The sequence below is a fragment of the Mandrillus leucophaeus genome, unplaced genomic scaffold, assembly GCF_000951045.1.
Source record: "Mandrillus leucophaeus isolate KB7577 unplaced genomic scaffold, Mleu.le_1.0 Scaffold681, whole genome shotgun sequence".
Taxonomy (NCBI): Eukaryota; Metazoa; Chordata; class Mammalia; order Primates; family Cercopithecidae; genus Mandrillus; species Mandrillus leucophaeus.
This window is the reverse complement of record NW_012107375.1, coordinates 663,664-676,675: the sequence shown is the minus strand read 5'-3', so window position 1 is coordinate 676,675 and position 13,012 is coordinate 663,664. Positions and strand designations below refer to the sequence as shown.

At 59.2% G+C, this 13,012-nt stretch overlaps 3 protein-coding genes across 4 annotated transcripts in view; 1 reads left to right on the top strand and 2 right to left on the bottom strand.

The window, feature by feature from the left end:
• The window catches only part of ARHGAP4 (Rho GTPase activating protein 4), a 19,777-nt gene extending 14,879 nt beyond the window's left edge, over window positions 1-4,898 (top strand). For both annotated transcript variants that reach the window (XM_012002272.1, XM_012002273.1), the window contains exons 13-22: window positions 1,067-1,127; window positions 1,257-1,334; window positions 1,422-1,556; window positions 1,646-1,751; window positions 1,852-2,085; window positions 2,170-2,243; window positions 2,337-2,520; window positions 2,735-2,827; window positions 3,105-3,204; window positions 4,333-4,898. In XM_012002272.1, coding sequence (XP_011857662.1) covers window positions 1,067-1,127; window positions 1,257-1,334; window positions 1,422-1,556; window positions 1,646-1,751; window positions 1,852-2,085; window positions 2,170-2,243; window positions 2,337-2,520; window positions 2,735-2,827; window positions 3,105-3,204; window positions 4,333-4,566 — 1,299 coding nt within the window. In that variant the 3' untranslated portion in view covers window positions 4,567-4,898. The remainder of the gene's footprint in view (window positions 1-1,066; window positions 1,128-1,256; window positions 1,335-1,421; window positions 1,557-1,645; window positions 1,752-1,851; window positions 2,086-2,169; window positions 2,244-2,336; window positions 2,521-2,734; window positions 2,828-3,104; window positions 3,205-4,332) is intronic.
• Window positions 4,899-5,113: 215 nt separating this feature from the next.
• Window positions 5,114-7,546, bottom strand: AVPR2 (arginine vasopressin receptor 2). The gene is made up of 4 exons (XM_012002270.1): window positions 7,514-7,546; window positions 7,118-7,314; window positions 5,891-6,766; window positions 5,114-5,782 (listed from the first exon to the last, which is right to left on the bottom strand). Exons 2-4 carry the CDS (start codon window positions 7,140-7,142, stop codon window positions 5,577-5,579), a joined length of 1,107 nt encoding a protein of 368 aa, XP_011857660.1. The 5' UTR covers window positions 7,143-7,314; window positions 7,514-7,546; the 3' UTR covers window positions 5,114-5,576.
• Window positions 7,547-9,997: 2,451 nt separating this feature from the next.
• LOC105555382 (putative lung carcinoma-associated protein 10) overlaps window positions 9,998-13,012 on the bottom strand; it is a 24,706-nt gene continuing 21,691 nt past the window's right edge. Inside the window, 1 exon segment of the mRNA XM_012002296.1 lies at window positions 9,998-10,066. Within this exon segment, the coding sequence (XP_011857686.1) occupies window positions 9,998-10,066 (69 nt within the window).

Below are 13,012 nucleotides of genomic sequence, written 5' to 3'. Positions count from 1 at the left end.
ACCACTGCACTCCAGTATGGGCAACAGAACAAAACCCTGTTTCAAAAAAAAGAAAAGAAAAGAACGGAAGGAAGGGAGGGAGGAAGGAAAAAAAAAAAAAGGAAAGACAGAAACAAAGAAAGAAAGAAATACAGAGAAATAAAAGGAAAGAAAGAAAAAAGAAAAGAGAAAAGTAAAGAAAGCATCAGAGGGGGCCAGGCATGGAGAATACCAGAAGATCAGAAGTGATACCATCATTTTCAGTGATGTGGTTATGTGTGTAGAACATTCGAAAATCAACAGATTCTTTAAATGAACACTTTGAGTTTCTTTCTTTTTTATTTTATTTTTTTTTATTTGTTGAGACAGGGTCTTGTGCTGTTGACCAGGCTGAAGTGCAGTGGTCACGATCTCAGCTCACTGCAGCCTTCACCTCCTACCTGTTGGGGTTCAAGCGATTCTCATGCCTCAGCCTCCCAAGTAGCTGGGACTACAGGTGTGCACCACCACACCTGGTTAATTTTTATATTTTTAGAAGAGGTGAGGTTTCACCATGTTGGTCAGGTTGGTCTCGAACTTCTGACCTCAGGTGATCCTCCTGCCTCAGTCTCCCAAAGGGCTAGGATTACAGGCGTGAGCCACCACACCCAGCTTGAGTTTCTAAATGTTACTTGATTCAAGGTCGGTGTACAGAATTCAATTGCATTTTTATATTCCAGCAATAGTTTGCAAATAAAATGTAAGGCACTGCCTAACACCTCATCAAAGATATCAGACACCTAAGAGGGGATCTAACAAACAGTGTGCTAGGCCTCTGTGCCGACAACGATGATGTGTTCTTGAGAGAAAATAAAAGCACTCAGCCTGGTGCGGTGGCTCATGCCTGTAATCCCACCGTTTGGGGAGATTGAGGCAGGAGGATCACTTGAGCCCAGGAAGTCGAGGCTGCAGTGAGCTGAGATCATGCCACTGCACTTCAGCCTGGGTGACAGAGTGAGACCTTGTCTCACAAAAAGAAAAAAAAGCAGTTGAATGACAACACAGGGCATGCTGTGTCCATGGTGAAGTAAACACCCTCTGTCCCCAGTGCTCAGGCCAGCCTGTGCCCCTGGTAGTGGAGAGCTGCATTCGCTTCATTAACCTCAACGGTAAGCAGGACCCAGCCCCTCCCGCTGTCCTGGCACCCAGCACCCAGCTCCCAGCACCTGGCATGGGAGGCCATCCTGGAGGGGCTGGGGAAGATGCTCAGTGCCCACTAGCTCGTTATCCTCCCACAGGCCTGCAGCATGAAGGCATCTTCCGGGTGTCGGGTGCCCAGCTCCGGGTCTCAGAGATCCGTGATGCCTTCGAGAGAGGTGGGGACGGGCAGGGCGGGCAGGGCTGGGGGCTCGGGCAGACGTTACCAGCTTCCTCCCCCCACTGCACCACTCGCCTGTCTGCAGGGGAGGACCCACTGGTGGAGGGCTGCACTGCCCACGATCTGGACTCGGTGGCCGGGGTGCTGAAGCTCTACTTCCGGAGCCTGGAGCCCCCACTCTTCCCCCCAGACCTGTTCAGCGAGCTGCTGGCTTCTTCGGGTGAGGCCGGGCCCTGAGGCCAGTGGGGGTAGGGCACTTGCTAGGGCAGCCCCACTCACTCGGCTCTCTGTGGGCGGTTTTGGCCACAGAGCTGGAGGCCACGGCAGAGAGGGTGGAGCACGTGAGCCGCCTGCTACGGCGGCTGCCCGCGCCAGTGCTGGTGGTTCTGCGCTACCTCTTCAACTTCCTCAACCAGTGAGTGCTGTGGGGCGAGTGCTGGGGTGGGGGCCAGGGTCGAGGGGATAAGGGGACTCGGGGTGTGGGCTCTCTGCTTGTGATGTGTGTGTCCCCCCAGCCTGGCCCAGTACAGCGATGAGAACATGATGGACCCCTACAACCTGGCCGTGTGCTTTGGGCCCACGCTGCTACCGGTGCCCGCTGGGCAGGACCCGGTGGCGCTGCAGGGCCGGGTGAACCAGCTGGTGCAGACGCTCATACTGCAGCCAGATCGGGTCTTCCCGCCCCTGACCTCACTGCCTGGCCCCGTCTACGAGAAGTGCATGGCACCGCCTTCCGCCAGCTGCCTGGGGTACACCCTTGGTGCTGCAGAGGGGATGGGGGGTCCACTGGAGAAGAGCCCCCCTCATCCACCTTGCTCTGCCCTGAATCTCAGGGATGCCCAGCTGGAGAGCCTGGGGGCGGACAACGAGCCGGAGCTGGAAGCTGAGATGCTTGCCCAGGAGGATGGTGAGGGCGATGGGCAGAGAGCCCCACCCTGTCCCTGCCCTAGTGTCCACACCCGCCCCCCCACCCACAGCTTGGACCCCCTCTCCTCCCCAGACCTGGAGGGGGTTGTGGAGGCTGTGGCCTGCTTTGCCTACACGGGCCGAACGGCCCAGGAGCTGAGCTTCCGGCGGGGGGACGTACTGCGGCTGCACGAGAGGGCCTCGAGCGACTGGTGGCGGGGGGAGCACAATGGTGTGCGGGGCCTCATCCCCCACAAGTATATCACACTGCCTGAGGGGTAAGTGAGCTGCGCTCTCGGGCCCCAGGGTTCCTGGAGTCTCCGCACCTCCCCTTCATCCAGCCCTCCCCTGACCCCAAGTTAGATTCTGAAGGTCTGGGCTAGGCCAGAGAATGGAGCCTGTCTGACTACTTCTGACTGGCACGGAGGCTGCTGGCCCTGGACCCTGTGCAGGGAAGGAGCACTCAAAACAGGCTGGTGCTTCCCACCACAGGGCAGAGAAGCAGGTGGTGGGCGCAGGGCCGCAGACTGCAGGGGAGTCTGGGAGCAGTCCTGAGGGCCTCCTGGCATCAGAGCTGGTTCACCGGTGAGCAAGAAGACAGGGCTTGGGGGGCCCACACATGTGCTGTTCTAGGCCAGAGGGGACTAGGGTCAGGCTTTGGCCCCGTGGGAGTGGGAGGAGTTGGCAGATGAGGACGTGACAGAGTGACCCAGCTTGTGACAGGGAAAGAGGCTCTGGAGGAGCTTGGGGACCACTGGGCCAGCCTCCTTTCCTTGGCCACACCCCAGGGTGGGAGGAGCCACTGCCCAGTTAGCTCAGGGACTTCCCAGAGCCCCCACCAGGCTCCCCGTCTGTCCTGCAGGCCAGAGCCATGCATCTCACCCGAGGCCGTGGGACTCTCTGGACATAGACGACGCTGCTTGGTCTCAGCCTCCCCGGAGCAACACGTGGAGGTGGATAAGGTGAGAGTGGGTATGTGGCAGGTGAGGGACATCTGTCCTGGGGGGATCTTTGCCTTCCCTTGGGAGCCAAACTCCTCCCTCCTTGAGGTTCCAGTCCTTGCCCTCCCTGGCCTTAGCTCAGGGGAACCTGCCGCCAGACACACAGGCCCAAGGCAGACCCCATGGAGGGTAGAAAGGCAAAGATGTAAGGGCGAGTGGGGATGGAGAGGGATGGCCACAGAGGCAGGGATGAGAGGGACAGAAGACACCTGGCCTGGCTAGAGCCTGGGGCTTGCACGTTGGAATTCATGTTCGGCTTCAGAGCAGGGAGTGGCAGGGCTGAGTTAAGGCTGTTTACCTGGTAGAGGCAAGGGACTCCAGGGCAGATTTCAAGGCTGGCATCTGTAGCTGGGCTAGGTAACAGGCGGTGCCATGGCAGGCGCCTGGCATGCCAGGGAGGATGAAAGGGACAGATGGCAGGGAGGCAGGAGGGGGTGGCTGGTTGGGGATTGGAGTTGGGGCAGCAGTGGCTCTCGCAGGAGCAGAGCGCAGGCTCAAGATGTGGCTCTGGCAAGCGCACGACCTGGGGAGCCCTGCTCCATGCTCTGTGCCATGGGACCTGTGAACACTGTTGGGCTGAACGTGGAAGCCCAGGGAAAGTTGCTAAGCCCAAGGAGGAGAGACCCGAGAACATGTGGGTGTCCCAGGTGTGGCCAAGCCCCCCGGCTTAGGGAGCCCAGGGAGGGTCGGGTAGACACGCAGGAGCAGGAGCGGGAGCCAGGGACAGAGCAGCCGGGAGATGCCATGGGAGGACACTGACCTGGGAGTTCCCCGCATGCTGGCGGTCCCTGAGGCCACGGGCAGGGGGACTGTGATCTCTGCCAAGGAAAGAGTGGGGGCGAGAAGAGAGGGGTCCCCACTTTGGGGCTAAACCAAGGAATTGCTGTCCTCAGAGGAGACTGTGACAGAGACACCAAAAGGGGCAGGCGGGATGCCAGATGCAAAGTGGGGGAGAGCGACCTGGAGGCTGAGGGACTGGGGATGTTGTCTGAGGACTTGCTTTGGGAGTGGGAGGAACTCAGGTGGGTCTTGGGCAGGGTCAGTCGGGGGAGCTCACTGGTCACCCTCCCTTTCTTTCCCCTCCACTAGGCCGTGGCACAGAACATGGACTCTGTGTTTAAGGAGCTCTTGGGAAAGACCTCTGTCCGCCAGGGCCTCGGGCCAGCATCTGCCACCTCTCCCAGCCCTGGGCCCCGAAGCCCAAAGGCACCGGCCGGCAGCCGCCTGGGCAAGAACAAAGGCTTCTCCCGGGGCCCTGGGGCCCCAGCCTCACCCTCAGCATCCCACCCCCAGGGCCTGGACACAACCCCCAAGCCACACTGAGGTGCTGCTGCTGGAGCTGTGTGCCCCAGGCGGCTACCCCCTGGACCGGCCACTCTCCCCAGCCCTCTTGCTTCTCTCCAACCCTGTCCAGCAAGTTCAGGGTGCCTGCACTTCACCCTGTGCAGAGGTGGGATGGGGCCGCACATGCAGGGATGCCCACTCCACACCCTGCCTGCCTCTCAGCCCTGGCCCAGACCCCTTTTGGAGGCTGGGGAAAGCCCTATTCTGCGACTTTGTGGAGGGCTGGTCAGTGGCTGCTGGGTGGCAGGTACCCTTGCTCAGGTGCCTGGCAGGGCTGGGTGGTGATTCATAAAGACCTCGTGTTGATTCCCTGATGGGAGCCAGCTCTCTGTCTCAGGGGTGGGCGGGTGGGTGCTGGAGGCCAGAACAGCTTCCCTGGGGGTCCTGCAGCTTTGAAGACTTGGCCACCTGCACCATGGGTTCCAGAGCTGTGCACATTACTGTGGGTATGTGTGTGGGGGTCTGTGTATGGCTGTGTGCTGCCTCCACACCCACTGTTACCCTGATCCAAAGAGACCCCTTGCCATGTGGAAAATGAGCTGAGCTGCAACTTTTATTAGGGAGAGAATGAGGAGAGATGGAGGAAAGGAGGGATTAGAAAGGCAGAGACAGGAAGGTCCCCTGGCCCCAGCCCGGTCCTTCCTTTTCGGGCCCCTGGGACCGCTGTCTCACCTGGGGGCACCTGCTCCCTCTTTCCTGCCACCCGCAGGCCCCTCAGCCCTCTGCTGCAGCTCCTCCCACACCCAGCACGGTGAGCTGACCTGAGGGGCCCCCACAGTCTTGGGGCCTGAAGCTCTCCTCATACAGCTGGGGATGTGGAGACCCAGGCAGGGGCTGCGGCTTGTCCAGGGACACACAGTTTCCCAGCCTCGGGGCCACAGGATCTGGCCAATTCTCCATGGGTCCCCTTCCCAGTGGCCCCCAGGACCAGCCCCAGGAAGGCAACTGAGCTTCTCAAAGCCTCTGGAGGCAAGACACCCAATAGCTCCTTAGGATGAAGTGTCCTTGGCCAGGGAGGAGCTGGCGGTGGTGCAGGACTCATCTTGGGGACCCAGGCTGGGTGGGGTGCGCCCCCGGGCACAGCAGAGCAAGCTTCGCAGCTCTGAGGAGACGCTGCTGCTGAAGGATGCATAGATCCAGGGGTTGGTGCAGCTGTTGAGGCTGGCCAGCAACATGAGCAGCACGAAGGGCGCCCCTGTGAAGGTGGTGGGATCCACGTTGAGCTCAGGATGGCTGGTGGTGCACCGGGGCACGCTGCCAAGCCCGAGTGGCCCCCGACAGCCCTAGCCATGGCTATACCCACCTTCCAGAGGTGCCTCCGGGTCCCACGCGGCCCACAGCTGCACCAGGAAGAAGGGTGCCCAGCACAGCACATAGACGACCACAATCACCAGCGTCATCCTCACAGTCTTGGCCACAGCTGCTGACACGCGGGCTCCCTCACTGGGGTTGCCTGTCCGGCGTCCCCTGCGGCGCCCCCCAGGCCTCTCTGACGGCCCTGGCACCAGACTGGTGTGAATCTCCCGGAAGATGAGCACCTGGCAGGCAGCGATACCCAGGGTAGGTGCCACAAACACCATCAGGGCGATCCAGGTGACGTAGGTGCGACGGCCCCAGGGCTCCACAAAGCTGGCCCAGCAGTCGGTGACCCCGCTGCCACCTTCCACATTGCGCTGGGCAAAGATGAAGAGCTGGGGCAGGCTGAGAAGGAGCGAGAAGGCCCAAGCCACCAGCACTGGCCGGTTCCAGTGAGCCCCACCTCCATGGCGATACGCCAGCATGGGACGGCAGATGGCGCGGTGGCGGTCCAGCGTCATGGCCAGGATCATGTAGGAGGAGGCATACATGCCCACCATCTGCAGATACTTCACAGCCCGACACAGGGCATCCGGCCCACGGAAGCGGTCGGTGGCCTTCCAGGCCAGCTGGGGCAGCACTTGGAACAGAGCCACGGCGAGGTCAGCCAGGCACAAGTGGCCAATGAAGACGTGTATGGGTGCCCAGTGGCCCCGCCGGCCCCGCCGAGCTAGGGCCGCCAGCACCAGGCCATTGCTCAGGGCCACGGCCACAAAGACTATGGAGAGCAGCGCCAGCTCCGCCTGGGCTAGCAGCGGGTCCCGCGTGTCCGGCGGCCTCTCCTGGCTGCTGTTGCTGGGCAGAGAGAGGTGCCCAAGCACAGCTGGGCAGGGGTGAGGAAGAAGGCCCGGTTAGGGTGCTGTGCATGGGGACTCAGGCCTGCCTCCTGTGCCCCCATCTGGACACCCTCTTCCTGGCTCCTAGCAGAGGGGACTCCAGGAAAGCCATGTTATGGGGGATACACACCCCAGGCTCATGCAGTCCTTAAGGAAGGGCAGCCCCAGCCCCAGCCCCAGCCCTGGCAGGGAAGAGGGGCTATGCCCCCCTCCCCGCTCGTTGGCAGCCTGGAAAGGTGCATCCAGAGGTGAGGGTGAAGGAGGTCTTTAGAAAGAGGGGCTTCCCTAAATCGTCAAGGCCATTCTGCCCACTGGGCTCGTGGGGGGGCAAGCCTTACCGGAAGTGGTGAACGTCATGAGCATGGTGGGTCCAGGACAGGTGTTCTGAGGGCCTGGAGGAGATGGGCAGACTCAGCCTCTGCCCGAGGGGCCAGCCCAATGACCCAGGTCTCTGAACTGGAGCCCTTACAGAGATGCTAGCACGGTGGGTGCCTGTTAGCCTGTGTGCACGTGTGCGGTGGGAGTATGGCCAGTCCTGGGCAGGGAAAATTGAGAGGGACGGGCAGACAGATGGATGCACAGAACCCAGGATCCCCCAGGCAGCCCATGAGTCCCAGGTTTGGAAGCGGGCGCCCCGGGCAGACACGCAGAGCTCCGCTGCCCCAACCAAGGCCGAGAGAGGCCATCCGAGGGCTGGGGACTGGGCACAGGGGCGGGCCTGTGCAGCCCCTTACCTGGCTGGGCTCCTGGGCAGCTGGGTGGTAGCGTAAAGGTGGCTGGGTGCTCAGATCTGCTCTCCATCGGCCGCCCCGCCCTGGCCCAGCCCAGCCTCTGGGAGTGACCTGGCCAGGAGGGGACTTCCTCCCCCTCCCCCTTTCCCCCAGGCCTCCCCTGGCCTCCCGTTTCCTTTCCTTTCCCCAGGGCCTCCCTGGTCCTGGCCCAGGACTCCCTCCTCCCACTGCTATAGCCTCCACGCCCACCCTCACCCTACCACACTCCCCTGGTTGGATTGTCTGGGCTGGCAGTGCTCTGGGAGGTCACTTAGTTCAGCATTCCCATTTTATAAGTCGGGAAACTGAGGCCAGAGAGCAGTGGGTCTGGTCCAGGACTGCGCTGCTTTTTCGTGGGAGCTTCACGCCCCCTTCCCAAGTTGGGGTCCTCCTGCTCCTTGCTGGGTCCAGGCAAGGAAGGGGTGAAAACACTTTCGCTGGGCCCCTCCCAGGCCCACGCAGGCCCCTCCTCCTCCTCAATTAGGGCCCAGTTGGCGGGAGGTGAGGGACAGGAAAGGGAGGAGTGGGGCAGGGGCCAAGTCAGGCTTCATGAACCCCTGTGAGATCCAGGGACACCCCCACCCTCTTCCTCCTGCCGCACCTGCAACTACCTGTCCCAGGAAGAGGTGCTGGGGATCTCCATGTGCTCAAGGGCTCCCTCCCACCACACACGCCCTCACATACATGATACAGCCACACAGCCACAAACACACGACACAGAGACGCTCGCTCATGTTCCTGAACATGCCATGAGTGTGGATGCACCTTCCCTGTACCTGGGCCCTTCTCCTCCCTCCCCCAACACCTCTCTCCTTCCCCTGCCCCCACACCCCCTCCAGCCCTCATCCCAGTCGTTCTCTTTCCACTCCCCCCCGCACCGAGGCCTGGCTTAGCTCAGCCGAGGCCAGCCCAGCCCAGCCCAGCCCAAGGCAGCTGCTTTCTTCCTGTTTATCTGTCTTCTCTGTTGCCCTGTGAAGCCAGAGACCAAAACAGCCTCACAGACCAGGCCCAAGTCCAGCCCGTGGCCAAGGCCTCCTCTTCCTGCCCAGAGAGTCTGGCAGCACCCTGGCGCCTCCCGGCCCTGTTAGGGTGGTGGGAACACAGGGTGGGCATTTTCCAGAGACAGTGCACACACCACACCACATACATACATGTACACAGTCACACCACACACATACATGCACCCACCACACACCCATATGCCACACCACACACACACCACACCATGCACACACTCGTACACACCACACACATGCACACACCACACAGTCCCATACGCCACACACCCACACATGCACCAACCACACAACCATACACACCACACACATGCACGCACCTGCACACCACACCACACCACATACACATGCACAGCCAACACCACACACCCACATGCATGCACACACCCGCAGCACACACAGGTGCACATCACACCCCGCAGCACACACACGCATCTTTACCATGTTTTTGCAGAGCGCCTTGGGGGCAGGCTGCAGAGTGCTGGCACCCAGGGCCTGACCCTTCAGCCGCATCGCCTCAGTGCACGCACATCCTCACTCTGTCACTAACCTAGGAGCACAGAAATGGCCTTCCTAATGCCACCCAGATCAATGGACTAGGAGATGGTTGCCCTCAATTGGCAGAGAATTTGGGGACCCTGGCTGGGGAATAGGAAAGCAAGGCTCCAGCCCCTGCTTGGCCCCTGCCCAGTAGTGTGACCTTGAACAGGCCATGCCAGCTCTTGGCACCTCAGCTTCCCCTTCTGCGCAATGGGACTTGATGATTGAGGGGGACCTATGGTGGTAAGATGGGGAGGGCCGGGGACTGGCAGGGCCTTGGGAAAACCTTTGTTCCCTCTGTCTAAAGCCGGCTAGGCCAAGGAATCCATGCCAGCCTTTTGGGGTGAGCAGGCAACCGTCTCCTTATCAGTTTCTCTGCCTGAAAGAGGCTGTGCAGTGCCAGATCTCAGCAGCGGGCTGGGACCTCCCCTAGCAACGTGGCCAGGCCTGTGGCAATCTCTGCCCCCTGTACTCCTCACTTCCTGTTGTTAAACTGGGGAAGAGTCTGGAGGAAGGGCCCCCATGGCGGTCTCCTCTGGGACACAAGAAGCTAGATCAGGACCCAACGCTACTCTGCTCAGCCAGGACCCCCGGGAGGAACTGGGAGCCACATGGGCAGGCACTACATGGAACTGTGCCAGGAGAGAGGCCCTGGGCAGACCCTGGACAGACACCCCTCAGGGACTGAGAAAGATGGGGCTGGGCAGCAGCTCTCATGGGAAGAAGGGCAGACTGTGCTGATTCACACTAGGCCCACGTGAGTCAGCAGGGATGGCACTGGGCTGCCTCAAGCCCCTGCCCTTGGGCATTAACAGGAGCAGGGCATCTATCTGGGGGTGGGCCAGGCCCCCACTGCTGCCAATGCAGCACCCCTGTGCACACCTCCCACTGGTCACTCTAAGACTTGCAGAAAGGGCTCTGTGAGTGCCAAGGTGTGGCTCCTGATCTTCCAGCCTAGTACCTGGGCAGAAAAGGACAGGAGACAGATTGAGGGGACACTGTTTGTCCCTCTCTATCCACCGGGTCCCCATGATCAGAACCCTCCATTCACCAAACTGCAAGTGCCGCTGGCCCAGCACTGTGGCTACAGAGATGGAAGGACCTGGGCTCTGCCCCAGGAGCACATGGGCTTGTGCAGAGAAGAGTGGAGGCAGGGAGGCCGGTGGAAGCTGTGCCTGTCACCCAGGAGAGAAATGGTGTGACCCACCTAACACTGGGCAGCGGGGCTAGAGGGGGCAGGCAGGTGGAAAAGGCATTTAAAGGGCCCTGAAGGAATTGTAAGGGGTGGAAGACAAAGAGGAGGCAGCCAAGGACGTGGAGAAAGAGGCCCCTGATTGTGTGGGAGGGGTGCATGTGCAGATGGCAGAGCCTGTGGGCAGTGGGAAGGATGAAGGAGCCAAGTGCCTGTCAACAGAAACGGCCCTCACAGGGACTGTGACCCGAAGGAGCATAATACGTGGAGCCCAGGAGACAGGGAGGAACAACGGGTTGGAGGATGGGATTGAAGGGGACAAAAACAAATTTAATAAAAACTCAAGTGCACAAGTGTGAATGTGAGGGTGTGTGTGTGAGGGTGTGCATGTGTGTGAGGGTGTGCGGGTACGAGGGTGTGTGTGTGAGGGTGTGTGTGAAGGTGTGCATGTGTATGAGGGTTTGTGGGTACGTGGGTGTGTGTGTGGGGGTGTGTGTGAGGGTGTGCATGTGTGTGAGGGTTTGCGGGTATGAGGGTGTGTGTGTGTGGGGGTGTGTGAGGGTGTGCGTGTGTGTGAGGGTTTGCGGGTATGAGGGTGTGTGTGGGGGGGGTGTGTGAGGGTGTGCGTGTGTGTGAGGGTTTGCGGGTATGAGGGTGTGTGTGGGGGGGTGTGTGAGGGTGTGCGTGTGTGTGAGGGTTTGCGGGTGTGAGGGTGTGTGTGTGTGGGGGGGTGTGTGAGGGTGTGCATGTGTGTGAGGGTTTGCGGGTACAAGGGTGTGTGTGTGAGGGTGTGTGTGAGGGTGTGCGTGTGTGTGAGGGTTTGCGGGTATGAGGGTGTGTGTGGGGGTGTGTGTGAGGGTGTGCATGTGTGTGAGGGTTTGTGGGTATGAGGGTGTGTGTGGGTGTGTGCATGTGTGTGAAGGTTTGCGGGTATGGGGGGTGTGTGTGTGAGGGTGTGCATGTGAGGGTGTGTGTGGCAGTGTGCATGTGAGGGTGTGCATGTGAGGGTGTGCGTGAGGGTGTGTGAGGGTGTGCATGTGCATGAGGGTGTGTGTGACGGTGTGTGTGAGGGTGTGTGAGGGTGTGCATGTGTGTGAGGGTGTGCGTGAGGGTGTGTGTGACGGTGTGTGTGATGGTGTGCGTGGGTTTGCGTGTGTGTGGATGTGCGTGTATGTGAGGGTGTGCGTGTGTGGGTGTGCGTGTGTTGTGTGAATGTGTGTGAGGGTGTGCATGTGTGAAGGTGTGTGTAGGAGGGTGTGCATGTGTGAGGGTGTGCGTGTGTGAGGGTGTGCACGTGAGGGTGTGTGGTGTGTGGTGTGTGTGACGGTGTGGCCAATGATGACAGGAAGACAGTCTGCGGATGATCATCTAATTGTGTCCATTCACCTGAGTGAATAATAACTGGGAAAGCTGGACAGAGCCTGTTGATGGCTGCGGGAAGGCAGCCCGTGGAACTGGATAGATTAGGAGCCCTGCGGAGTGGAAGGGAGGGCCAGGGTCTTCAGCAGGTGCTGGGGTGAGGGGCCGGGGGTAGAAGAAGGGTGAGCGTTGAGGGCTTGAGGGCCGTACCCATAGATGGCCTCCAGGTCATCACGTGACAGTCAGGCAGGAGGCGGCTCCCTGGCAAAGCTGCAGAGATTTTTTTTAAAAAAGGCAATGGGCCCTCCCCGTTTCCTCCCAGCGGCGGGCGACTGCAGTTCCTGTTAGTGGGCTGTTTGGGTAACTGTCTTGGGGTTCCCCAGTCTGACTTCCTCGTGCTCTCTCCGCCTGCACGTTCCTCCCCCAGATTATTGCAGCAGCTGCTCCGGGTGTCCTCAGTGCTCACACACTCACCACCCTGGAACGGCCCTCATCAGGCAATGATTTCTCTCCTCTGATTTCTCTCCTCCAGAATGACTTTTTTTTCCAGCTTTATTGAGGTATGATTAGCATACAGTAAAATTCATTATTTTTAATTGCACTGTTCAATAAGATTTGACAAATGCATACAGTCATGTAACCACAACCACAGTCATGACATAGAATAAATATTTTGAACATTCCAGAAAGTTCCCTCGTGGCCTTTTGCAGTCAAGTTTCTTCCCCTACCTGAAAGCCTAGCAAACACTGATCTATCACTATAGATTTTCCTTTTCTAGAACTTTATATAAATAGAATCATAGAGTATGTAGTATTTTGAAAAATTAGCCGCACATGATGGCGTGCGCCTGTAATCCCAGCTACTTGTGAGGCTGAGGCAGGAGAATCACTTGAACCCAGGAGAAAGAAGAAGAAGTTGTGGTGAGCCAAGATTACACCACTGCACTCCAGCCTGGGTGACAAGAGTGAAACTCCATCTCAAAAAATAAATAAATAAGGGCCAGGGGTAGTGGCTCACATCCATAATCCCAACACTTTGGGAGGCCGAGGCGGGCAGATCACCTGAGGTCAGGAGTTGGAGACCAGTCTGACCAACATGGTGAAACCCTGTCTCTACTAAAAATACAAAAATTAGCCGGGTGTGGTGGTGGCTGCCTGTAATCCCAGCTACTCAGAGGCTGAGGCAGGAGAATCACTTGAACCTGGGAGGCAGAGGTTGCAGTGAGCCGAGATCTTGCCATTGCACTCCAGCCTGGGTGACAGAGCGAGACTCCGTCTCAAAAATAATAATAATAATAAAAATAAATAAATAAATGAGTACGTAGTACTTTGTAACTTCTTTTTTTTTTTTTTTTT

Coding starts and splice junctions, on each gene's coding strand:
- AVPR2 (XM_012002270.1), bottom strand. CDS start 7,142: ATGCTCATGACGTTCACCACTTCCG. Junction 6,767..7,117: donor CATGACGTTCACCACTTCCG/GTAAGGCTTGCC, acceptor ACCCCTGCCCAG/CTGTGCTTGGGCACCTCTCT. Junction 5,783..5,890: donor CCCGGAGGCACCTCTGGAAG/GTGGGTATAGCC, acceptor CCACCTTCACAG/GGGCGCCCTTCGTGCTGCTC.